At 47.4% G+C, this 26,845-nt stretch overlaps 1 protein-coding gene across 1 annotated transcript in view; it reads right to left on the minus strand.

The window, feature by feature from the left end:
• Nucleotides 1-26,845, minus strand: part of Prkn (parkin RBR E3 ubiquitin protein ligase) — an 884,626-nt gene that overhangs the window by 102,090 nt on the left and 755,691 nt on the right. The window contains exon 10 of the mRNA XM_048354412.1: nt 21,888-22,037. Within this exon, the coding sequence (XP_048210369.1) occupies nt 21,888-22,037 (150 nt within the window). The remainder of the gene's footprint in view (nt 1-21,887; nt 22,038-26,845) is intronic.

Consider the following 26,845-nt stretch of genomic DNA (forward strand, 5'->3'; position numbering starts at 1 on the left):
TGTGTCTTGTGACATTTCCATTCATGCGTTCAATGGACCCCCATTAACTCCCCACCCCTCGTAGCCCCTTTCCTCATTCTTCAGCCAATTTCCACAGATTTCACTCTTCTGTTTTCCTACATGCATATCAAGTTCTCCAACCATACTCACCTCCATTCGCCCTCTCGGTCACTTTCTCCTCCACCTCAGTGCCCTGCCCAGCACGGCCCGCTTCCTTCCCCCGTGATTCCTTTATTGGTTTTTATCATCTGAAGCGCACACGAATTGTACAAAGGGGCTTCACCACGGTAACTTACAAGGGCATAGGTTATAATTCCGTCAGATTGATCTCATCTACTGCGTTCTCCCTAATCCTCGACTGTTTAATTGGGGGTGCCGGCGCCCCCTTTCTGTCCATGCCATCGTGGCAGGCCCCCCCGGGAATCCTGGGAGGAGAAGCACAGCCCTCCCCAGACGCCATTGTCCTGGGGAGCCTCAGGCCCCTTGAATAGAATACTGCCTTTAAACACTGCTTTTCTCAGAGTTAGTCCCCAAAGATTTAGAATTAACTTGAATAAATTCTCCTAATCTGAGACAGTGTTTTAGAAATCTTTTTATCCCTTAAAGTACTTCACACATCCTGAAGGCTTAACATACATTTGTAAAATGGAGGAATTTACCAAAATATATGCAGAGATTGTGACCGTGACAGGAATTCGGGGACAAGGTTTTTCGTTCCTGACTTTACTTAAGTAATTTAGGAATTCAAGTATACAAAGGGATTCTATTTCAGTTGATAGCTGCCCAGTCTCTCCTCTTGGTTCGTTAAAGAACATTCTAACCTTCCTGGTAAGGCACTGTTTTGCTATAGAAGAAAAGCCCGAGCTTTGCAGAGCTGAAGTGTGGGTGCAGCCAGTGTAGCCATGGGAAGGTCACGTGACCTCCTGGCCCAGCCCTCCCGCCCCGCCCCCGTTCCATGAAGGAAACGTGAGCCTGGTGACCACCAGCACCCCAGTGATGAGGAAATAAGACGGGGACTCCAGAGCTCCCACTAAGGAGTGGGCCCGGAGACCACCGCAGGGAGATGGGGTCTCCCGGGTCACACACCCAAAGCGTCCCCTTGTGTGGTTAGTACACAACACCTCTGCAGGGCAACCGCCATACTGGAATTTGGGGCGCATGAAAGCACACCACAGAAGAAGTTGTTGTAATATAAATTGGATTGCGACTTGAGGTCAGGTACTGAGGAAGTTCTTGCCAGTGCAGGTAATTAATTGCCGCCTCAGGAGATGGCATAATCACCTCCCCAGCAGAGGCGGCTGCGGGTCTGCAATGCTTGTGCTAAGTCCTCCATGGAAGCAGGGGGCTGGAGAGGATCGCTCCTGGAAATTAAGCCAAATGAAACAAAAAGCCAAATCAATAAGGCCTTTCTGGGAACTCTCCTCCGGTGCCCCGGGACAAAGGAGCCAGCCTGCCTTCCTCCAGGCTTCGCGGTGGGAGGCGGGGACTCAGGTGCTGCTTGGTTTACGCCGTTATTTCGACACTAACAAGAGCAGCCCTGCTCTAGAGGGTGGACTGCAGGAGTTTAGTACTGGGGTCTGTGAGGGCGGTCATGCACTTGCGTGACCACGGCCCCCGTCAGGAAAGCTTCGTGTTCCAGTTACGTTCAGGGAGCGTAAGGCAGGAGTCTCAGCATGCAGTATTTGCTCTGGTGGGTGGTTGTTTGAGTAGAGACTTTGAGAAAGGCGAAAGGACAGGGCTGGGGGGGGGGGCACACTGGCCTATGGCTATGGCTATTGCGGGTTTCTGTGTCCTGGGCTCAGAATACGGTGGCACAGGGAACACCAAGTCCTCTGTGGGCTGCTCCGGGGATAGCACGAGCAAGTGAGTGAGGCTGGGGTCTCAGGGGTGGAAGAGTCTAGATTGGATAAGCCGGGGAAATTGAGGCACAGATTCGGGCACAGGAGACGTAAAGGCGTGGGAAGGGCTGAGTCGCTCATGTACAACCTTTCAACTCCAGCTCCCAAGGAAATGGTTGAACTCGTGTGTGTGTGTGTGTGTGTGTGTGTGTGTGTGTGTGTGTGTGTGTGTGTTGGTACTGGTGCTTGAACTCAGGGCCTTGACCTCTTGAATAACTTTTTTTGTGTGTGCTCAAGGCTGGAGCTCTACCACTGGAAAGCCACAGCTCCACTTCCATCTTCTTGCTGGTTAATGGGAGCTAAGAGTCTCATGGACTTTTCTCTCCAGGCTGGTTTCAGAGTGTAGTGCTCAGATCTCAGCATCCTGAGTACCCCAAATTCACAGTGTGAGCCACCAGAGCCTGGCCTGAATTCTTTTTACATTCATACTTTTTCAGCTTCAGGTAATAAATGATTGAAACCTTGAGTCCTATATGGTCTACTTACATAAGGGACTCAGTTTGAAATGGGGCTTCCTTGAGAGAATCTGTCCTGTGTATAAGCTGTTCTCTGAAAAATTAGACAAAAGTAATAGCTTTCAGACCAGCTGAGAACTTTTTAAGACAGTATTGGTATTACTGATTCTTTATCTCTTGCTAGGAACTTCTGCATGGGTTAAATATGCTTTAAAATATTTGCAGCATTTGGGAAGTAGAGATTTAATTGCTTCAGTTTTTGATGAGAAAGGAAAAGATCATTTGATAATAATTAATGTTAACCCTCCTGGGATAGTTCCTTTTACATGGCAGATAAACAAAAGAACAGGAAGAACATTAACTTGCCTCGTAGCGCAGTGAAACTTACTGAGCATGTTACAAAAACAAAAGAGCAGCAGAAGAATTTCATGGAAGAAGCACTTTTGAAGATCCTGATTCGTTTCACACTGTCTCGACATCTTAGTGAACATCTTATGTTGGGTTTTGGCAGTGTGGGTTTCTTGCCATGGTAAAGGAGGGGTGGCCCTCTCAGGAGAGCCCAGGAGAGGGAAGGGAGCTGCTGAGATTCGGGGTTCATGGAGGAAAGGGAGGGCAGTCAGTTTAGAAAGGCCTCCAAGATCCCTGTGTTTGGGGTCAGTACACAAGTATCAATGGCTGCGTTGTTCAAGCTGGCCCCAAACTCTTGAGCTCCCGGTCTACAGGTGGGGTTACCTGTCATCGGGGACTTGAAATGGACCTTCTTTATCTCATGGCTCTGTGAACCTGAACCGTCCTTCCTACCAGGGACCCAGGGAAAGCCACACTCTGGGGAGAATTGCCCTTTACATTGTTTTTCTTTCTCTCTCCTTCCTTCCTTCCTTCCTTCCTTCCTTCCTTCCTTCCTTCCTTCCTTCCTTCCTTCCTTCCTTCCTTCCTTCCTCCCTTCCTCCCTCCCTCCCTCCCTCCCTCCCTCCCTCCCTCCCTCCCTCCCTCCCTCCCTCCCTCCCTCCCTTCCTCCTTTCCCCTTCTCCTTCTCTTCCCCCTTCTCCTCTCCTCCTTTCCTTCTGACTGAGCACCGGAACACTGCCACATGCCTCTCCCCGCCCATGCGCACCAGGGCAGCGATGGGGGCGCTGAGATACCGGCGCGGAGGGGTGTGGCCCTCGCCGCCCACACTTAGTCACCGACCACCCTTCCTCAGCTGCTAGCACAAGGATCTTTGCTAATGCCACCCAGAAATCATCTGTGGGTGACTTTTAAGCATAATGCTCTCCTATGAAACTATGTTTTGGCATCATGGTTTATGTCAAGGTAATAAAAAGCAGTACTTAATACTTACTATTCAACGTTTATTTTTAGATTAAAACTAAAAGACAGTAAGAAGCATGGCTAATAAAATCAGTGAGTAGATACCACGTAGCACACAACACATCATTATCTTTAAACTTGATGCAGAAAGTAACGGTAAGTTCAATTTGTAAATGATCTCTAAAATAAAGGTGATCTAGGTCTTCCATACCCTTGAGGTATTGGTCTTAAGTGAAAATAAAATTGCAGAATTAAAATGCTTCACATAATTCATGAAAAGCTAATGTCAGGGAAAAGAAGAGACAGAAGTTAGGAGTTGGTAAGTTGTTGTGAAGACCAAATGTCACTATGAGGTCATGTTGGTGGAGAGGGTCTCAGTGGGTCCCCCCACCCCGGGCCCCCATCCTCTGCCACCCTCAACCAAATTCCTTTACCTATAAGGTCAGCTAGGCACGAGGTCGGACTGCCCTTCCGCGGTCTCCGGTCAGCCTGGAGGCCCCCGCTCCACGCCTTAGTCACCGGGGTGGGACGCACTGCCCTTATTTTCTGCAGCCCCAGGTTTGGGTGCTAAATCTTAACGACAGAGTCTTATCCTTCAAATACTTTTATCCCCACTACGAGGCAAATCTTCTCCATGCTCCCAGGCCTGTGAAACCTGTCACCCTCAAGAGTCCCAGCCTTCTCCTCTCCTTGTAAACTGCAGTGTGCGATCGTGCATGTTCCCTCCACTGCCAGATTTGGAGCATACAAAATCTAACGGAATAGATCCCGGCCTACGTTACCTTACCAGGGTTCTTCCAGACAAAGGGAACTATGTACACCAGCCACAGGACACACACACTCAGACAACGTGTGCTCTGGGTGAGATGCGAGAAGCCCCTACCTGCTCTGGATTTCTGAGAGATCTCATTTGAGAAATTACTTGCCGTCACGTGAACAAGACGCTTCTGTACAGTATCCTCTCTTCCTTCTTGATTATGCGTTTCATGTTGCCGTGCCATATTTACAGATTATACATGTGCGATACTATATACACATATTATTGGTGTGTGTGTGTGTGGGGGGGGTGGTAACTGGTCCTGGGGCTTGAACTCAGTGCTGAGGCTCTGTCCCTGAGCTTTTTTTTTTTTGGCCAGTCCTGGGCCTTGGACTCAGGGCCTGAGCACTGTCCCTGGCTTCCTTTTTGCTCAAGGCTAGCACTCTGCCACTTGAGCCACAGCCCCACTTCTGGCCGTTTTCTGTATATGTGGTGCTGGGGAATCGAACCCAGGGCCTCATGTATACGAGGCAAGCTCTCTCGCCACTAGGCCATATCCCCAGCCCCCCTGAGCTTTTTGTTTTTGTTTTTGTTTTTGCGCTCCAGACTAGTGTTCTACCACGCTAGCCAAAGCTTCACTTTCAGCTCTGCTGGTTAATTGGAGATAAGAGTCTCACAGACTTTCCTTCCTGGGCTGGCTTCAAACCATGATCTTCAGATCTCAGCCTTTTGAGTAGCTAGGATTACAGGTTTGAGCCACCGGTGCCAAACTATTACAGGTATATTTGAACTATAACAAAGAAAATACTGCATTTCTTTCTCCAGTGTTTCCTATTAGAATAGCTTAGTTGTAGAAAACAGCATGATTTCTACTGATTACAGTGGAAAAATAAAAGCTAAACTCTTAAAGACTTCCGTTAGAAATGTAAATCAGAAGTTGGTATTACTCCAAGTGCTAAGTGAAATATCATTTGCAATTTGTAACTCCAAAAGCTTTAATCTGGGCTCTGTGTGGTTCTACATGGCTAAGCAGTGCATCAGTATGTGAAGAGAGAACAAAAGGACCAGCAGGTGGAACATTAGAACAACGAATCTTCTAGAATCTTGCCTCGGCTCCCAGTTCACAGCAACACGAAACGCTAGCTCTATTTATCTGAACCAATTCAGAAGGCTGTTGAAGCAACACCTCTCAATTTGAGGGGCAAATACAATTTTATAGGCAAGACAGCAAGCCAGAGGTGCAATTTTTCATGCCTCGGAATACAGAAAGTGCAAGCATGTATTGTTTTCAGGAACGATCACGGAGAAAGGACTCCGTCCTGGTAGAAATAAAAAAGATGTGGCATTCTGCGCCTACGTTTTTCTTGCAGGAAAACACAAAAACCTAGAGACTGGAAGAAGTGGCTAGCATGCGAGTCAGGCTAAAGAAGAGCAAAGAGAGAACAGACTCAGCAGAGACTGGCCTGGTGTCCCCGCCTCCACCCCCGTGCTCCCTCCCCCGTCCTTCCTCCCAACGGTCCTCGAGAGGCCCACGGCCTCCCCATGGCTATCTTCGTTGCCATGGCCGCAATGGCCACGCGCCTCATTTTTCTCCAGTGGTTTCTGTGCAAAGAGTTGGGTACTGTGTTGGGTTCTGACCTTACCGAGATGGAGATCTCTTCTGTCCGCTGCTCCTGGTTGAGCCTGGACACAAGCAACTAGAGTGGGGGCGGGCAGAGTCTCCACCCCCACGCCAGACTCTCAGGGAGGGAGGAGGACAGACTTTTGCTACCCAAGGCACTGTTGTTTTGGGTCTCGGTCATTCGCCACAGGACTAATGTGTGAATAACATAGTGGTGTACACTACAGCCCATTTATCCACAGAGGAATGAGAAGAGATTTTTTTTTAATGGCTGGTTTTGGCAATAGCAGACACAAAAACACTTATGGGGTATAGTCTGAAGATGATTTTGTGTACTACCACAAAATCTTTAGCAAGTACCTACTTAAAATTTTGTTTTTTGGTGGTCATCTGCCCTAAATACTTAGGAAATGAATATCTTTACAAAAAAAATAAGAGAATTTGAGGTGAAGAAGCACCGAGTCTCAATTCGGGTGTCTTAGATAGAAAGGACTTTCGTTGTACATATGTCACAGTAGGAGGCTCAGTGTCTGAGCGGCTTAAAAGTGGATTCACTCAGTTCTGCACCAAGCACAGAAGGGTCTGGATCTTCACAAAACAACTCCCAACCAGTGAGGCTGGTTCAGACTACGTAGGCTTTGCTCCTGACCTTGAGGGTCAGGTCACTTTCCCCAAAGGTGGAAGCATCTGTGTTCCATCAGCAAAGAAAGGTCCTACTGAAGGGGGCTTAGGAAGCCAGCACTTGCCTACCCGTTGTCTAAGAGCCACCTAGGAACCAGTGGCCCGCTGCGCGGGGCTGGGCCGTGTGGGTGAGATCGTGCCCCACGGACACACGGTCCTGGGTGTTCAGGGAAGGTGAATAACGGTCCAGGCAGCTTCCCATGGCTTATTTCCTTAACTTTCTGAGATAATTGGTGTCCCCGTGGATGTCTGGTTATCTATCAATGCATTTAAAACAATGCTCGGAATATTAAAAGCATACCCACTATAAGCGTTTTGTTGAAATCATTTCCTTTCTGGAAGTTTAGTGCTTTCTTGAGATCTCACAACAACAATCGCTGGTTTCTTTAGAACAACAACCTAAAAATACACATGGTGACAGAGCTTGAAAACACCAATTTTCAGACTTAAAAAAAAAAGTCTCTGTTAACATTCAGGATGTAAAGCAGTTTCTGTCCAGCTCGCTATGGGAAGGAGAATTCTGAGTCGATAGATTCAGCATGGCCAAGATCTTATCTCTTTAATCCTGTCTTTCTACTTCAACTCTTCTTATTGATTAAGTAGCTTCAACACTTTACAATAGTACAATGCTGCTAACACAAAGGCCTAGCCATGTCTCCACATAAAAGGATCTTTCAGAATCTTGCTTTGATTTCGATTTATTTCTTTCCAAGTAGCGGCTAGCTCCTGAATGGAACCACGGCTATCTCACCCTTCATTTACATACAAAACCAAGTGTGGGAATGGTCTACAGAAGGCAGAGAAATAGCTGGGGATTGCTCTTCTAAGAGGCATCTATCCCAAGCACTTTACATCCTTGACAGACCCAGCAAGCAACATTTCATCTTATTTCTGCACGAGACCCAGTTACAAGACAACTGGACTCAGTCTCCTCTTTTATTAAATCCTCCAAGTAATCAGGCAGTGTCTATCCATATGTGGGCCTGCTCACCGAAGCCTCACTTGACGTTCTCACAGAGGGACAGGAAGCTCCTCTCTGGTCGTTTGCTGGAGAGTTCTCCAGGGATCATAGCACGCCATCCATGGTATGGTCTGCCTGCTTGGACATGGTTAACAGCGGCCGTCTGATTGCAAACCCACCCGTATGACTAACGCCCTGCACGCTGGAAAGGCTGCCACGTGACCTTGAACTCTGCCTGCAAATGCTGGATGACGAGCAGCAGGGCTTCGTGAGAGCAATGCCGCTTTGTTGAGAGCGGAGCCGGCGGGCCCGCTGGGAGGGACACGGGCGTTCCGGGCCTGCTGCCGCACGGAAGAGGGAGAACTTGCTTCCTTGGTGCAGGTGTGGAAGAAGACCTGCCGGACAAATGACCTCCAGGAGACGGGTGAGCGGCTCCTCGCTCTGAAATGGCTTCTTATTTCGAGCTTCCCTCTGCTCTGGTTCAGGAGTCAGGGCCCCGGGCAGAGCTCAGATGTTTGGCCTGTGCCTTAGACAGCATGGTAGTCTGGATATTATTTTATGTCTTGAAAATCAGAAAGCCTAAATAAAACAGATGGACACACACACATATCCCTTCTGTCTCTCACCACACTATGAACTTTGTTTTTTTACATTTTTTATTGAGTTTAAGTTACTACGTCTATTTCACAGTACACATTCTAACCTTCTCCATGATGAAAATGATCATTCTACTCTGCATAGCTGACGAAGCCCACGAACGTTAACAATAAAACCATTCCTTCCACGTCGGGTGATGTGTACCCTATCCACTTCTAAATGGACAGGATTTGGGTGGGTGCGGCAGGTCTGTCTGCTAAGGAAGCCTCTAGAAGGAGGCCAGAGGCGGCTGGCCCAGGCTCCACTTGCCGGGAGCCGCTTCCGCTTCCTTAGGTCTCGCTGGTTTCCTGTCTCGAGAAGGAGGGTCCTGGAGGGGGTCGTCGTGGAAGCTTCGTACCCACTGAGCTCCACAGGGGAGCAGGAGGTGGCAGACCCCGTTTCCCTGGGGTCCTGGGCCAGGCCATGGCCGCCTCTGTGGCAGACCCCCGGAGGCCACGGGCAACGCACCGGCCAGGCTCGTCTTCACCGCTGCTGGCCTTTGTGGCCGGCGCCTTTTCCCACAGCTTGTGGGACGACGTGAGAACAGCACGAGCCTCCGGCACCCAGTGCCCGGGCCAGGGGCGCTGTCACCGCGGCTCCGTGACCTCCATCCCACCCTGCCGACTTGCTGTTGGCGTCCGCGTGAGCAAAAGGAGGGGTGCTGCTGCTCGGTTATCCCCTTAGATGAATGTGCCCGTGCTCACCAATCTCCATCCTTAAATATAATTTACGGGGATCCAGAGGAACCACAAACAGTACAATGGACGGTGAGAATAGAATCCATTAGAATTCAGGTATGTTCAGAGCAGCGTGGCAAGGTATTTTCTTGTCATTTAGGAACTACTTAAATTAATTTAAAGCTACACAAAAAAATAAATTTATCTACTTGCATTCAGCTGTCCAATGTGTCTCGGTGACATATTTCATAGAACTTATTTTGAGAATGTAAATTAAATTTCCCAGAAGACTTCACTCGCATTATTCTTAAATATGTCATTCAATTAAGTCAGCATGACAGGAGAGTGTGCTTGATTTAAAAAAAAACACACACACAAAACAACTCAAGAAAAAAGAAGGTGGGTGATGCATAAGCCTGGTTCTTTCCTGCAAACAGTAGCCTGGTTTCATAGATTTAGTTTACGCACCTCTGACTCTGCCGTTGAAAAGCATATATGTTCCTCCTCATGTAACCTCAAAGAGACAGAGTGCTTGACACGGTGATTTAGAGTTCTAGGGAACTTAATGATGGATCAGATTGCTTTTTAAATTTTGTGACTTTCCTTCTTTCTAAAAACAATTTTAACTGACATCTAGTAGTTGTACATCTTATGGGGTACGCTGTGATAATGTAATACATATATGTGATGTGTGGGGTCACTAGCACTTGACCTACTTACACATTTTCCACTTTTTCATGTTTGGTACAGACTCGTTCCAGCAATACATTGTTATAAACTATGGCCACCTTATAAATTCCACTGTAGCTCATAATCTCAGATACAGTAGTTCCTTATGTTATAAAAATATTAAGTCTATTTATTCACACATTTAGAAAATTCAGATATGAGAGAGAGTCATATATTGAAAACCCTTCCCTATCTTCATTTTTCTAGTTAAAGACTACCTATATTAATGATAGCTTTTATGCTTTCTGGGAAAATATTCTATACTTTTATGGGCACTGATCTTATTTTTCTTAATTCTATGTGTTAGAACTTCTTCTACATCTGAACGTAGATTAACCTCATTCTTCATGGCAGGGCATTGCCTTGGGTTGTATGGGTCCGTGTGAAAACACAGGTGACTGTTAGAATATTAAGGAAAAATTGTTTCTAAATTTTTATCTAATGCAAAACAGTGCCCCAAAGATTATTTCCACACGTATCTCGAGAAGGCTGGTAAGCTAGCAAGGTGAGTCTATCAGATGCTGTATTGCACTGCTGGGCTCAATTCAGGACCAAGCCTGTTTGTGCCACCCATACCACGACAGAGACTTTTGTCCGGAGGGAAGATTCGGTGATAAGGCTGAACTATGTCTGTTCCAATATGGAGTACATTATTTATGTTCAAGATAAACTGATTTCCTTTTCGTGCTAGAATGATCTATTTTATTTTATTTTTATTAATGATGGTACCATGGTTTGAACTCAGGTCCCTTGCTTACTTAGGGCTGGTGTTCTACCACCTGTGTCATACCTCTAGTCCAGCATTTTGCTGATTAATTGGAGATAGCTCCTGCTTGGGTGGACTTGGAACTACCATCCTCAGATTTCAGCCTCTTGGGAAGCTAAGATTACAGGTGTGACCTCTGGGGTCCAGCTAGAATCTCTATCTGGGCATTTGATTAAGTGGGTATCATCAGAGATAAAGTGAAGGAGCAGCTTACTGCCATCTTACGGCTCACCAGGACCTGAAGGAGCTAGAGTCAGTGCTACAGAGGGTCTTTAAGAACCCCCAGAAAACCGGGGTGAGGGGGTCGGCCTCTCTGGGTTCCAGGCTGACTGAACAGAAGCTCTGGCCTTGGGGCACTGGCAGAAGATTTGATGTGCTGTGTACGGGTCTTATCTACAGTGAAGTGTTCCCAGTGAGTGGAGACCAGGTTCGCAACTGGATCAAGAGTCATAGATCCCACTTAACTTCTGATTCAGGGAGAGGAAGGCCTAACCCCATTCAATAGATTTTGTGAGGAAATGAAGGAAACACAATATGATTCAGTGCATGTAATGGGATGTCATACCAAGGAAGGAAAGAATGGCCAACGCACACTGTCACATGGATGAATCCTGGAGACACCATGCTAAGTAAAATAAAGCCAGACATCACGGCGTAGGAGTGATCCCCCCCTATTTGAGATATGTAGAAAACCGGCACACTCATATGGACAGAAAGTAGATGAGAGGTTATCACTGTCTGGGGAGAATGCAGAGTCCTGAGTACAGTGTTTTTGTTTGAGTTGATGAACACTGTTGGAAATAGTGGTGATGGTTGCACAACACCCATTGGTACTCAGTGCCAGGGAATTGTACAGAAAATGATTACAATGGCAAGTCATGTGATGATGCATTCAGCATGATAAAGAAGAAAAAAGAGGATAAATGAAACTGCTTGGATGATCATAGTCCATGACTCCGAGTCTACATGGTACAATGGCAGCCGAGGTGAGAACCAGAAGACATACAGTATGAGCCCGAGTGAGCCATATCAGAGCCACGAGCTACCGCCTGACACCGCACGGAGGGAAAACCAGACAGAGGCCCAGGAAGGAGCCATGGATGCTACAGCCCGCGCTGGCCTGGAGGGGCTCAGACTCCCTCGGGCACCCGGAGTGACCCCGAAGCGGAACAGAGCCGAGCAAAGCGAGACAGAGAGCGTGTAAGATGCGTCTCTGCAGGGCTTTCACTCACAAGTGAGGGAAGAACGGAGAAATAGCGGGAGATGAAAAGAAAAACCAGTTAGACTCATGAGATTTCCACTCGGAAAGCCGGGGGGCAGTGGGGAGAAGCCCAGGCCCGTCCAGCTGGACTCACATTCCACCAGCACCTTCCCATCCCTACCTCTTCAAACAGAGACACGGAAAGTCCATCCACGATGCCTTGGTCATTACCACGATGTCGGGCGGTGTGAACGTTTTATGAGATTGACACTCACGAGGAGAAAATACCTTATTCACCATAATCTAATATACTCCATAAAAAATTTAACTCTCACATATTCATTTAAGAGGGACCCTTTGAAAATGAGTTTCCTAACCACGCTCGGCATGACATTTCATCCTGGCTTTTCTAATTGGGCTGAAACCCATAAAACTATGGCAATGGCAGTGTTAGAAGTAAAAAGATTTTACTATTAAAAATGTTGTCTCGACAGTACATCTGAGAAAAACATAGGAACAATTAAAAAATCATTTATTAGTTCTCTGCGAGGAGGAAAACGTTGTGTGCCTAATGGTTCTGATGTTGAGATTTCACAGGCTCGTTATATTAGTGGTATGCTACTTAGCACTATGCTCTTAAAAAAAAAAGTGAATTCTTTGAATCACAAGTTATTTCATGAAACACCTGTCTTACCAAATGTACCAGAGAAAAGGCAGCTTTGGCTCTATAGAGATGAGGGAAGACTGCTCTTGTTACTTCACTAGCTCAAGAAAAATGTGTGTTTGCCTATCAAAAGCTTTAAATCCTACAGAAAATAAACATATGTAATCCAGCTTAGCTCACACCTCCTAGTTATGTGATTCTGAATCTCTGCTTCATCGTTCTGTCTCCTGGGAAGCAAGGAAACCAAAGCGGAGCAGCATTGGTCCTGGAAGGCCAGTGTTAATCAGGTTTCAGGCAGATCCATGTTCAAGCTGAACTTTTGAACTGGAAGAGAAAAAGAAGTCAGTTTCCTGAGATGTTAATGGCTGACAAGACAGGCTGGTGATTCCTGCTGGTTCCGCCACCTCTGCCCTAAACGGCACGCAGTCCTGCACTTCCCTCTAGCTGCCAGCAGCATCTCGGTCAGGCAAACGGAATGGCCAACGGCCCCGCTGGCAGTGACAGCTCCCAACACCGTCGCCATCTTGTGAGTCCTCAGAGCACAACGCACGACGGCTTGACTCCGTGTCGGGCTGCAGTCCTAGCGGGTCCCAAATACGTGCAGCTGTTTCGTTCTCTCTACCTGGGTGAGCTGATCTTTCGTGGCCATGTCCGCTTCCGTCCCTCCTCACACTCTCTCGTCAGGCGTGATGCCCACTCTGTGAAATGCGGCTCTATGTTCTCTTGCTCAAGAAATTACTTTTATTTCCAAAAAGGTTTTTCTCGGATGCAACTCAAGAAGCCAAAGGGCGTGGGTGGAGGCGCAGGAGGCCTCCAGCTGCTGCTGGGGCTCCTCAGGCGGACGTGCTCCCATTTCTCCAGATGCGTCCTGCCCCAAAGAACTCTCCCCAAGGGTCCGAATGGTCACCCCATAACTGCACTGCCAGGAGTCACCGGTCACCTGGGGCTCCCGGAACGGAGAAGCGGAGCCTTTAGTTGCATGCAAACAGTCACGTGTGGCTGGATCCCACGTGTGTCTATGTGGGATTGCGACCACGCGGAGAGGCCTGAGCAGATGTGGAGAGGCCTGAGCAGATGTGGAGGGGCCTGAGCAGATGTGGAGGCCTGAGCAGATGTGGAGAGGCCTGAGCAGATGTGGAGGCCTGAGCAGATGTGGAGAGGCCTGAGCAGATGTGGAGGCCTGAGCAGATGTGGAGAGGCCTGAGCAGATGCGGAGGCCTGAGCAGATGCAGAGAGACCTGAGGATATGTGGAGGCCTGAGCAGATGCAGAGAGACCTGAGGAGATGTGGAGGCCTGAGCAGATGCAGAGGCCTGAGCAGATGTGGAGGCCTGAGCAGATGTGGAGGCCTGAGCAGATGTGGAGAGGCCTGAGCAGATGTGGAGAGGCCTGAGCAGATGCGGAGCAGCCTGAGCAGATGTGGAGAGGCCTGAGCATATGCGGAGCGGCCTGAGCAGATGTGGAGAGGCCTGAGCAGATGTGGAGGCCTGAGCAGATGTGGAGGCCTGAGCAGATGTGGAGAGGCCTGAGCAGATGCGGAGAGGCCTGAGCAGATGTGGAGGCCTGAGCAGATGTGGAGAGGCCTGAGCAGATGCGGAGAGGCCTGAGCAGATGTGGAGGCCTGAGCAGATGTGGAGAGGCCTGAGCAGATGTGGAGAGGCCTGAGCAGATGCGGAGAGGCCTGAGCAGATGTGGAGAGGCCTGAGCAGATGCGGAGAGGCCTGAGCAGATGTGGAGGCCTGAGCAGATGTGGAGGCCTGAGCAGATGTGGAGAGGCCTGAGCAGATGCGGAGCGGCCTGAGCAGATGTGGAGGCCTGAGCAGATGTGGAGAGGCCTGAGCAGATGTGGAGAGGCCTGAGCAGATGTGGAGGCCTGAGCAGATGTGGAGAGGCCTGAGCAGATATGGAGAGGCCTGAGCAGATGCGGAGAGGCCTGAGCAGATATGGAGAGACCTGAGCAGATGTGGAGAGGCCTGAGCAGATGTGGAGAGGCCTGAGCAGATGCGGAGCGGCCTGAGCAGATGTGGAGGCCTGAGCAGATGTGGAGAGGCCTGAGCAGATGTGGAGAGGCCTGAGCAGATGTGGAGGCCTGAGCAGATGTGGAGAGGCCTGAGCAGATGCGGAGAGGCCTGAGCAGATGTGGAGGCCTGAGCAGATGTGGAGAGGCCTGAGCAGATGTGGAGGCCTGAGCAGATGTGGAGGCCTGAGCAGATGTGGAGGCCTGAGCAGATGTGGAGGCCTGAGCAGATGTGGAGAGGCCTGAGCAGATGTGGAGGCCTGAGCAGATGTGGAGGCCTGAGCAGATGTGGAGAGGCCTGAGCAGATGTGGAGGCCTGAGCAGATGTGGAGAGGCCTGAGCAGATATGGAGAGGCCTGAGCAGATGCAGAGGCCTGAGCAGATGTGGAGGCCTGAGCAGATGCGGAGCGGCCTGAGCAGATGAAAAGCAGCGTGCAGATACGGTGCTGTTTGCAGCAGAACTCTGCACTATGGACCCGTCTGCACACTCGGTGGCTCGCAGAGCTACAGAAGGGGTCTCCCGTCAACCTGCCACAAAACGGATTCCCTAACACATTACTCAAAGTACTAATTCTTATCATTTATTTCTCCAGAGCTGAGGACCAAACTCAGCTCCATTGAGCTAATCTCCACCCCCGATCTTATTATTTTGAAATAACAGAATTATTTTGTATTTGTGCTATGTTTTCACTGTGGTGACAGGAGCCCTGATTCAAAACAGCTCAAAGGAGGAAGGTTTTACTGTGGCTCACAGTCTCAGAGGTTTCAGTCCACAGTTGCCTGGCTGAGTTACTTTGGGCCTCAAATGGGGCTAGATTTCATGGCATGTCCCAACCTGCAGGACATCAACAGGGGAGACCACCTACGAGAGAGAATGAAGGGAAAGGGAGACGCAAAGAGGACAGCAAGACAAATGGGAGTCTGTTCAAGCTGCCAATTTATTTTGATTTTTCACACACTTATATACTCTTAAAGCAGGAGGGGGCAATCTTGGAGCAGGAGGGGGCAGTTCTTCAGCACCTGTAGGAAGTTGGCTTGGGGTAGTAGGACGTTGGCAGGGTGAAAAGGTTACTGGTCATGCTATAGGGGAGAGTTGCTAAGTGACCTGACCACAAAATGTTCCTATACACTGGGTCCTACCTGGGTTGCTAAGAGACTTGACTGTAGGACGTTCTGGTAGGTTTATTCTCAAGAATTATCTATTATTATTGCTCTATGAACTGGGCCATCTAGTGCAACCAAGGTGGTGCTGAATCAATGGTTGGTTTCTTAGCATGTTTTCTATGGTGGCTTCCAGCCAGAGGCTCAATAGCATGTTTTCTATGGTGGCTTCCAGCCAGAGGCTCAAGTCAGGGTCTCGGTCCCTGACAATGGCAGAAAGAGCCTGGGGCAGCAGAGCTGCTAGCTCAGCCCCTGGCATCTGGGAAGCAGAGAGCGAGAGTGAGAACAAGTGGCGGGGAAGGGTTGGAGTACAACTGGCCAACTTTTGCTTTTCTGCAACTATCCCAGCCTCCTCCCAAGCCCACTGAGCTACAAAATCATTCAATGGACCAGTCCATTGGGGAGGTTAAATCCAAAGGATTAGTCTATTGGGGAGGTTAATGCCAAGTACCCCTCAACAGCATCAATTGCTGGGGAGAAAGCCTTCAACAGGTAAGCCTTTTACTAGGGATATTTCAAATCCTATATTTAAACAAAAATGGACTTGACGCACATACAATGTTTAGCATACATATGTATGTATATATACACATATACGTGTATATGTACACATATATTAGTATGCAGCATAGCATGTAATAATTATATAATATATAATAATATAACATGATTATTTTTCCTCTATCATTATATAAAATATAAATTGTGTATTACATAAGAAATATAATAATTATATAACAATGTATATAATCCAGCATATATGTGTGTAACATATATATAAATAAAACAGCTATGTATATATATGTAAATAGATACACACATATATTCTGTATTTGAAAGTATATACTTCAAACCACAGAATGCTTTCTTTCTAGGAACATTTGCCAATTGATAAGGACTTCCTAGAGGAATGGTATACAGGACTTGCTTATACATTTGTGAACAGTTTTCATGACAATAAAATACTCTCTGAAGCTTTCTATCTTTGCACTTCAAGCTGTCTCACAGGGAGAAAGTCTAGCAAGCCTCATTTCCAATCTGCAAATGAGCCAATCTCGGAGCTTAATTTAGATCTTTGGACACATGTCAAATAAACATGGAATGCAAATTTTTGACATTTCATAACATTCACTTCCTTGAAAAACGCTTTCCGATGAAGAAAAAAATTGATATTAAAGAGTAATATGCCAACAACCTGCAATTCCATTCTTGACATGCTGGTGGTGGGGGCAGGAGAGGGACAGAACAATCCAGAGGAATGCTCAAGACCCGCCCAGAGCCCCCGAGGAAAGCCTGCCCTCCGAGGGGTCATCCTGAACATATCAGGGTCTCTCCACACACAGCCAGAGTCTACACTGTTAATCTCTCGTATGTGAAAAGCAAAGAACCCAGCAGAGTTCACAGAATATTTCAACGTAGTTTAAGTTATGTACTTTCACAAAAAATGAAACTTTTAAGTACAGGAAAGACAGCCATTTTCTTTCCTTCTTTCATTATTAAATGCAGATCATCTGTCTACTTTCTCTTCCTGAACCACATATCGAAAAGAGAGAGGGTCTACACATCTATGTGGGCAATTCAAGCTTTGAAACCTCTTTGTACAAGTATTTGATGATAATAGCGAACATAATGTAAAAGCAGGTCTTTAAGTAAAAGGCTAGGCATCACCGTGTTTCTCCGTCCACTTCTTATTGAGAGAAAGGGTGGAAATGAGGCTCAACCTTCATTTGATCAAAATTGTAAGCAATAAATTAACGCTACTGTATAGGTTGTTCACCATCACCATATCCAACCAAAAGGCACAAGAACTAGGCACCTGGGTCTATTGAAATCCGGCTTGCTGACGCCTCTGCAACCTGCTCTATACAGTGTTTGAGGCCCTCTTTAAGGAAAGCGGTGGAAGAAGACACCGTTTGTTAAGAGGACTCAGAAGGGCCCGCACAAGTGAGGCAGCCCAGGCGAAGGGCTCCCTAGCTCCCCAGTAAGTCTGCCTGTCAGCAGCATAAGCTAATATTGTTAAGGAGCGTGTAGCCAAAAGATGTCTTAAGAGACTCTACTTAACCTCCCTAACCTCACAGGACATTAAAAGACTTTTCATTTAATTTTAATTTTTTCAGTTATTATTAAGTGTTGTTCCTGAACTTGTAATTTAAAACAGAAAATGATAATTCTAACTTCAGATATTACTTAAAAAGAACCTAATCTGGGCTGGGAATGTGGCTCAGTGGTAGAGTGCTTGCCTAGCATGCATGAAGCCCCTGGGTTCAAATCCACAGCACCACATAAATGGAAAAAGTCGGAAGTGGCGCTGTGGCTCAAGTGGCAGAGTGCTAGCCTTGAGCAGAAGGAAGCCAGGGACAGTGCTCAGGCCCTGAGCGCAAGCCCCAGGACTGGCAAAACAAAGCAAAACAAAAATAACATACTCTTCTAGACATTTGCAATTCCAAGCTAACATCAAAATGAGATAAAGATGTTTTATTTAATTTATGGGAAGCGCACGCGGTTGGATGGCCCAGCCCCGTGAATGCATTCCCTAGTCACTGGGTATAAAGCATTCTATATTTTGTTCTTGCTTTCTGGTTTTAAACATGTCAACATTTTGCACTGGAATCATAAAAGTTAGCGCGATCGTTCTGATGAATAGCAACAAGGCCAGAGAAAGGAATAATGTATAACACGGATTCCTCAGGAAATCAATTAATATTTTTATGAGCCATAGTAAAAGTATCATCAAGGGTTAGCCAAGAGTGAGGTCAGACTGTTGGATCCCAAAGTACATTCTTTGTTGAGTTTTGTTGTTGTAAAAGTATTCTGGGCTGAATTAAAGCTACAATCTTGGTGCTGGCGGGAGTGAGACATTACACATGACCAAGGGTGCAGGCCTTTGCATTCGGCTGCGTGCACCCCCTTTCAGAGGGCGCGGGGGCTCTGATTTCTGTGGTAGTTCCATATCATGGATGAATTTTTTTGTGGCTCTCTGAACGTAGCACGTTGCTGTTACTCTCATGTACTGTGTGGCTAGCAACACACTGCGTGTTATAAAAACGTATGAAAGTCCCTAAATTAATTTTAAGGAGGCCTTGGTGGAGGAAAGGCAAACATTTCTTTTTGCTCTTCCTCTCCTCCTTCCTTCCCCTTGTCCTCCCTCCCTTCCCCCGCCCCTCTTCTTTCCAAGGTCTTGCTATACAGCTCAGGCTCGCCTCAAAGATTACAATTCTCCTGCCTTAACCTCTCAAGGGTTCATAATTACAAGGTGTGTATCGTCACGCCGGGCTCGAAGGTAAGCGATTTTAATACTAGGAAAAATGGCGATTAATAACGACAAGCAAAGGGGATCATTAGTTCTGTTACTTCTACATGTTGAAATTCACTCATTAATATTCACTCATGAATATTCACATCCTCAATACATACATTTGCTGAGGGCAAAAACATAGACTTAGGTCAGGAATGTAAAGCCAAGAAACTACGAAAACACTCCACCTTGAGCCTTGGCAGGGGGTGCTTTCTCCAGTCACTCTTTGCAGTGGTGATGGATTTGCTGCCACCCTCCCGCCCCGTCGGGCCTTCCCCGGATGGGTCGGCAGAGCCGTCTGCGTGGACACTCTTGTCTGCATGTGTTGTAGTTCAGTGGTGGGCGGGGCAGAGGGCCGGGCATCTCAACGCCCACCGTCCAGTGGACATTCCTGTATTTCTGAAGAGCGGTGGATCTGGCTTTTTATATGAGAACCTTCCAGTAACATGAAACATTTTGTTGCATACTCACAGAATAAGAGTCAAGCTTTTTGTATCCGTTAACAGTTCAGGAAAGCACTAAGCGCATATGGATTAAAACAACCTTACAATGAAGTTGTGCACTATGTTCCGAGAAGCACTGGAGTTAAGGATATGCACGCTTCCCTCCAGCCGAGGGCTTGACCCTCGTCTGTGACTTTGCCGCTAATGGCTTCTCCTCTCACAATCCGCAGGCAGCCCGTTCCGTCAAGGTAGGCATCCCTGGCATCCAAGACAGACTGGTAACCATCGGCGCGGCTACCAGGTGACGTTCACTGGACTCACAGACATCGCATTCCTGTGTAGCGGCCAGCACATAAACAGACTGCCCCGTTCCAAAGTACTGTTTATGCACAGCCACCCTTGGAAGGGCTGCAATACTGAGTGGGATTCCTCATCCTCTGCTGGAGGTCTGGCTTGGTCCGGGGTAGATTCTCGGCTAGCTGGAGAGACTGATCAAATGCCTGTCCTGTACTCAATTTTCCCTGAATATTTGTCTTTTGGGGACATGATTAACCCTTTGGTAAAATAGTAAATAAATCTGTACTTGCTCTACGCGAATCACTACTAAGTATAAAACAAGCATGCGGTCCTTCATTTTATATTTAGATGTGGCCATGAGAAACTCCTCCTCTTCGTTCTGATCTCAGCTTCTTCGAACTGCAAACTGCGGTGGTTTAAAATAGGCCCACGAGTTCTTTTCTTTTAAAAGATGAGGAAGCGCGGCTCCTCTCTTCCCGAGAGTGGGTTCGGAGCCAGGGCCCAGCAGGATATGTGGGGGGAGGGGTGCTCGAGCTAGAAGCCTGGGTCCCGCAGCCTCTGTTGGACAGCTGTCCCTGGGGAGAGCTAGCTGTCACTTGGGGACAACAGCCCAAGAGGAAGACCGCGCATGGGGAACTGTGAGCCCGAGTACAGCCACGGGGAGATCTGAGTGCTCTCCGCTCTGCCCCTCCACCATCTCAATGAGCAAACCCCGCAACGGGTCTCCCCATGGTGATACCTCTTTGACAAGAAGCTCCACGAGAGATCTCACACCTGAACCACGGCCAGCCCACTCCTGACGCTTACCAAATAGTCAATATTTATTATACATACTTAGTATTCATCAGTACTACTTATTATATTAAGTATTTCAGGCTAAATGTTCTATTTATTGTATTAAGCTGTCTTAATTTGAGGTTGCTACATAGTAGGTAACTGAAACAAACGAGTCTCTCCCAAGACAACAAACAGAGCAAGTTAAACTAAAACATAAGACTCGATACGTAGGCGCTCCAGCGGACAAAAGACCACACAGGACATCGACACACACTTTTTGCCCCCAAACTCTCAATCAAAATGGACTGAAATGACTCGTTTTATTCCTGACACAATGTCCCATGATTTGGAGCTTAAACGTATGTTACTTACAATGTCCCACCGTGTGTGTGTGTGTGTGTGTGTGTGTGTATGTGTGTGCGCGCGCTGTCCTTGTTGTTAAAAGAAGATGAAAGTCTGACAACAGCCTACCAAGACGGTAAGTCATGTTAAGAGAAAACGCTGGCCAGGATTCTGACACCCGCACTCGGCTTTGGCCTGGGTCACACACCGTGGGGGCCCCTGACACCCCCGCTGGCAGTGGCGGGGCTGGGAAGGGCAGTTGGGTCTCTATAACCTCTGGGGCCGGCAAGAATCACTTGAGCTTTCACTGTGATGCACTACGCCTGTTCGTTTCTCACCGTCTTCTGCTCACACCGCCTCCATCGCTCAGCTCAGGGCCGGACGAGACGTGTCACCACAGACAGAGAGCCCCACCAGGTGACACGTGCCAGCTTGTTTGAACGTGACGTGCGGTGGGCAGCCAAAACTTCTGCCTAGGGTGCTGAGCATCCGCTCTCCACGCCCTTCTTCCACGAAACAACTCATGAAGTTGCAAGTGTGAGAGAAATGCTTTCTACGCATTTCAGTGGCATTTTATAAGCACGTTTGCTCCCCCCCCTCTTTTCTGTTATCAGGACTAGGAACCCATTGGCATCTCAACCTACGACTGAGCAAGCCGCTTCCCCCCCTCACCTCCCAGCCGGCTGCTCAGGTCCTATGATTTGACCTCTTGGAACGCTTTTGGCATTTCTTATTCTGTCTCCCTAACAGACATCATTAGCTTTGCTCATCACTGCTTAAAACAAACAAGCAAACGAGCGTTTGGGCGGGTCGTGCCCGTCGGCCTGCCCGACAGGCAATCCTCTCCCTCCTTCGCCTCTGCGGGCCTTAAAGCAACTTGACAGGCCACGTTTTGCTGATTCAGCTGGGCACTGCAAGCAGTGTGTGGAATCTACTATAATGGTTCACCGGGTCTTTGAACAAATACTTCCACAAGCAAATAAAGCAGAAAAATCTTCACACAACTACACCCCCCATAAATACACATATTTGCATATGTGGAGCAATATGGAAGAATTAAGAACAATCTATTTTCCTATACATAAATTCACAGATGTTTGAGTCCAAAGGGAAAAATCAAAATTAGAATCGCAGCCCATTCACAAACGCAAAGACACCTGGCGCGGGGACACCCCGCTCCCGCGGGTGCGCTCGGTACTCACCCCGCAGCCCAGGCCGTGGCCCCCTTCACAGGTGACTCTCCTCTGGCCCCGCTCCGGCAGGAGGCCGGCTCCGCAGCCCGGCCGGGGGCACAGCACGCCCCCCATCTTCAGCACGCACTCCTCCGCCCCGTACTGCTGGTACCGGTTGTACTGCAAAGAACCAAAGGGCAAGGTGAGCTTTCAAAGTGATCAAGGACCCACTAAGTACACAGAGTGATCAAGTACTGGCTAGCTATACCAAGCGACTGAGTACTGAGTATACAAAGAGATCCAGGACTAAGCACACAAAACAACTGAGTACTAAGCATACAAAGTGATTGAGTACTAAGTGTACTGCCCAAGCGAGTACACAGACAACGTAATTGAGAATCAACTAGTATACAGATAAAGGGATTACCTGTGGAAGCTCACACGATTTGAGTGTAGGATTTCTTTCTTACCCATCTTAGTAGACAAGGTGTGTGTGTGTGTGTGTGTGTGTGTGTGTGTGTTGGGAGTGAAGTCGATTCTGCCACTATTTCTAGCCTGTTTGTACTCGAGTTTCACACCCTACCACACAGGCCAGTCAGGGTGCGGTGGCTCGCTGGCAGGCTGAGTCTGGAATTCAGAAGAAAGGTGGATGGAGGCTGAGGAGCACTCTGTGGTGGCCAGTCCTCCCCTCACTCCTCCAGCCAGACAATGGGAGAGCCACAGCCGGGTGAGCCCTGTGCACACAGGCCGATAGGCCGATGGCCCCTCACCCAGCGGCCTCCGGAGCCTTCCCCACGCGGAGAGGAGGCGAGCTGGGGGCCAGCGGGGCGGTGCCGGGGTGGTTACAGGGCGCGAGGTGGAGGGCTCTCACTGGGTGAAGAGGCAGCTTACACAACTCGGACAGGAAGTGGGGGTGATGTCCATGGACTTCTTTTCTGTTTCCTTGCTTAGGTCTGAGACTGGGACTTGAACTAGGTAGCTGCTGCTTTGCTCACTGGCTAGCACTCTACCAACCGAGCCATGCCTCCAGCCCCGGAAACGATTGGCTGTTTCTTTTCTTTCCATCCAACACTGGGACTCAAACTTGAGCCCACAGATGACATGGAGTCCTTGGGTATAAACGTTGCCTCGCGCGCGTCGTAGCATGCGGGACGGGACCGAGATGCTGGGTGGGAGTGCTGGGCTTCTCTGCGTTTCGCCCCGTGTCTCCCAACTCCCTGTCTCCCTGAGATCAGGAGCAGCCGGTGCCACGAGGCTACGCCTCTGATTCTGGGGAAGTCTGGCGTGAGTGACGAGACTCTGACTCTGCAGCCTAGATGGGACACTCCATGCTGTGGAGAGAAGAGAAGACGGAGACCCAGCAGCCCCTAGGGCAGGAGGAGGAGGAGGCAGCTGCAGGTGCAGTGAGAGCCCAGGGCACGTAGCCCTCAGGGAGGACGCGGCGGGTAACCCGCCCAGGGCTGAGCGCTCTTGGCAGTGGAGACCCAGCTTCCACGGTGGCAGGTGAGAGCCACTCGGTGGGGCTGCCGTCTGGGGCCTTACGGGAGACCCTGGGAGGGGGGGGGGAGGCTGGGGCTCAGTCCCCGGCAGCAGCCGCAGGGCCAATGGGCTGTCGAGGACTTGGGAACGTGAAGGGATGACAGCGCGTTATTATGCCAAGGGGAAGGACTGGGGAGCAAAGGGCCGGCGGATCCGGTGGGGTACAAGTCCTGAGCTGGACCGAGGGATGGGATCTACAGGGTGTGGGGGGCGGGGCCTCAGGAGGGAACACCCTGATCTCACAGGCTCCTGCTTGGCCCAGGGGTACACAGGCCAGGGAGACGGGAGGGGAGAGGCCAAGGAATCAGCTCACTGTCCACGCAAGTCATCTCCCCAATGGAGGCGGGTCTGATGGGTCCATGTCTAGAACATTCCTCAAATGTTCACGTTCTAGCTATTCTAGTCCCCGGTGTTTCTAATAATTATGTAGCACTTACATTACAAACACGTGTGGTCACCTCAGACATGATCTCTTTGTCCAACCCATGTGTGATCTTAATCCCTCTGTCTGTCTGTCTCCCTGCCTACATTACTATTCGTCTTATGTTAATGGGACTTTCATTGTCTGAAATAGTCTCTAGTAAACTTCTCAGGAAGAGTTCATGAAGAAAGCGGTGATTGTTACACATGAATAGTTTGCTTAGGAACATTATTATTATTATTATTATTCTTAGTGCTGGTGGTCCTAGACTCAGTGCTTGTACTTGCTAGCCGAGGTGCTCTACCACTTTCGTTACAATCCCAGCCCTTTGGCTTCGGCTTGCAGGGTTTCATGTTGGTTGTGTAGGCTTGATTTACCTATGATCCTCTTGCCTAAGCCTCCCTCACGGCTGGGATCACAAACATGAAGCACCATGCCTACCTTGTGTTTTGAAATTAGGTCTTGCTAATTTATTATTATTATTATTATTGCCTGGACTGGCCTCAAACCACAATCCTCCCATCTCTGCCTCTCCAGTAGCTTGGATTACAGGCATTAACCAGTATGCCTGGCATAAGGTATTTGTTCTTAAAAATGATTTTGACTAAATATAAAATCCTGGACATAGTCCTTTTCCTCCTGGAGCATTTTAAATATATTACTCCATCCTCTTCTGGCATAAAGTGTGGTAGACGAGCCTGATGGTAATCTGCAGCTTCTCTCCTTTTTATAAGTGACATGATCTTTCTTTGTCCAGATGCTTAAAGGATTATCTTCCTTTGAAGATAATCTCTCGAACCCAGGAATTTTCTTAGCTTATTTCCTGGTGCTGGTCATTTGGGGGTCTGTTTCACGAGCACATTGTGAGGAAAGTCAGCATGACCTTGAGTTTTCGGGTGTACTCTGCTTTGCTGCTCTGAAGTTTTAAAACTGTGATTTCTAGGACACAAAATACTGTGTTTTCTTTAACTTTTCAGTCTATGAGCCTCTCTCAAAACACCATCCTTTCTATTTATGTTTTTTCTTTCCAAGTTTGACTTCTCTTCGGCCTGTCTCTGTAGTTTCCAAACGTTGGCTGGCTGGGAGGCAGCTGTGGCCGGCCAATTGCTCGCACACGTGCTGGGCACGGGCTCAAGGTGTGTGAGAAGAAGTCTAAGAAAAGAATGGCAATGGGAATAGATAATCGAGTGAATCAGGATGGCGTTATCCATATAAATAAATATTTTAGATATTACTTCTTTCTGCGGGCAGAGCTCAGTGGTAGAATGTTTGTCCAGTGTGCTAGGTCACTGAGTTCTATCCCCAGCACTGCAAGCAAAACAAAGCACAACAGAAAAAAACCAAAGTACTCTTAGGTAAACAGCCATTTTCTCCATCATGCTCACCTATTTAACTTTCTTAGACGGAATTGTTCCTGTGTAACAATAACAGAACAATGGCTTCCATGTGGGAAGAAGTTAGCCTGTAGACAAAGACTATGGAAATTAGAAACTCATCTTTTATTTTATTTTATATTGCTTTCTCTTATTGTCAAAAACAGTATTTCTAATTTAAAAGTTAAAATCTAAAGTTCTAAATTTAACTAACTTATCCACCCTTTTTTGTATTATCTTTAAATAGCTGTACAAAGGGGTTTAAATTCAACACGTCAGAGAAACTTGAATTTCTTGTTGAGTATATTCATCGTGGTCTAAGTTGTTCATGTAAGACAATATTCTTACTATTTATAGTTAAAATTTATGAATAATGAAGACCATATTCGACTTATGATGAAACAAAGAGCATTTGAGCATGTACTTCCTTTTCTGAGGGAAGACAAATACTTTAATATGTCTAGTGATTTACGATGACTAAAAAGCATACACAATATCTGAACTGTGCTTAGCACTGTCAAATTTAAAAGGAGCACTTTTGACCTAGAACTAGTAATGGCGTAGCATCAGTAGAAAGCTTTTGGACAAGTAATTATGGATGTCATTACTGAAGAGCCTGATTTAGGTTTTTTTTAAGATATGACCCACATATCCTTAGATTCTTTTTACTGGCACAGGAAATAAAACCTTATTGCCAACATACCACTGCATTCTTCATGGCTACTTGTGACAGGCTGGAAATGAGTAGAGTCTCTATATTTATCTCAGTATAAAATATGCACAATAATGATAAGACAATTGATTCATGGACTCTAATTGCTGCCCAGTTCCTTAGATACGACTGGTATTTTTCCAGCAGCTATTTTCTTTTTTTACTTATCAATGTTGAATATTATTTTATAAAAGAATTATTTTGGGGCAGGTGTTTGTGCCTCATGTATGTAATCCTGGCTACTCAGAAGATTGAGGTTCAAAATCAGCCCAAGGTAGAAGAGTCTCTGAGACTCTTATCTCCAAAACTAACCAGCGAAAAGCCAGAAGTGAAGATCTGGCTCAAGTGGATGAGCACCAGCCTTGAATGAGAAAGCCAAGCAAAACCTTGAGGCCCTGAGTTTGAGTCACAGTACTGGCACAGAAATAAACAGTCAATGAAAATAAATAAAAGTTAACATAGAAGTACCTGATTAACTGGTCATGTGAACTGGGTTTATGTCAGCATCTATTCTCAAGTGAGTTCAAAAACAGGGAATTAAAGAAAAATACTTATGTGTTGTCCTTGGTATGCCCAGTGCGTAGGTGAATCTCAGTCTCTCAATCTCTTAATCTCTCTGTCTCTTCCTCTTAGCCTCTCGCTTTCTTTCCCTCCATGAGCTAATATTTACCTGTGGAGCCACACTATTTAAGTTCTGATTAGATCTAACTTACAAATTTCTAGACATGCTTTCCTAAAGTGGATTCACAGGTAACTAACATAGTTTAGGGTTTGCTATATAGTGTTTGCAAACAGTTTTGAAAATAAATGCTAATGAGAGCAAAGCATAGGACTCTGCACCTAAGGTAAACAAAATAAATTTTCTCTTATATTGCCTCAGATCATAATGAAAATACATTCTGCTACTATACCCAGCCTAGGCAAAAATCTCCTCTCACGCTAT

This window comes from Perognathus longimembris, chromosome 9 (genome assembly GCF_023159225.1).
Source record: "Perognathus longimembris pacificus isolate PPM17 chromosome 9, ASM2315922v1, whole genome shotgun sequence".
Classification (NCBI taxonomy): Eukaryota; Metazoa; Chordata; class Mammalia; order Rodentia; family Heteromyidae; genus Perognathus; species Perognathus longimembris.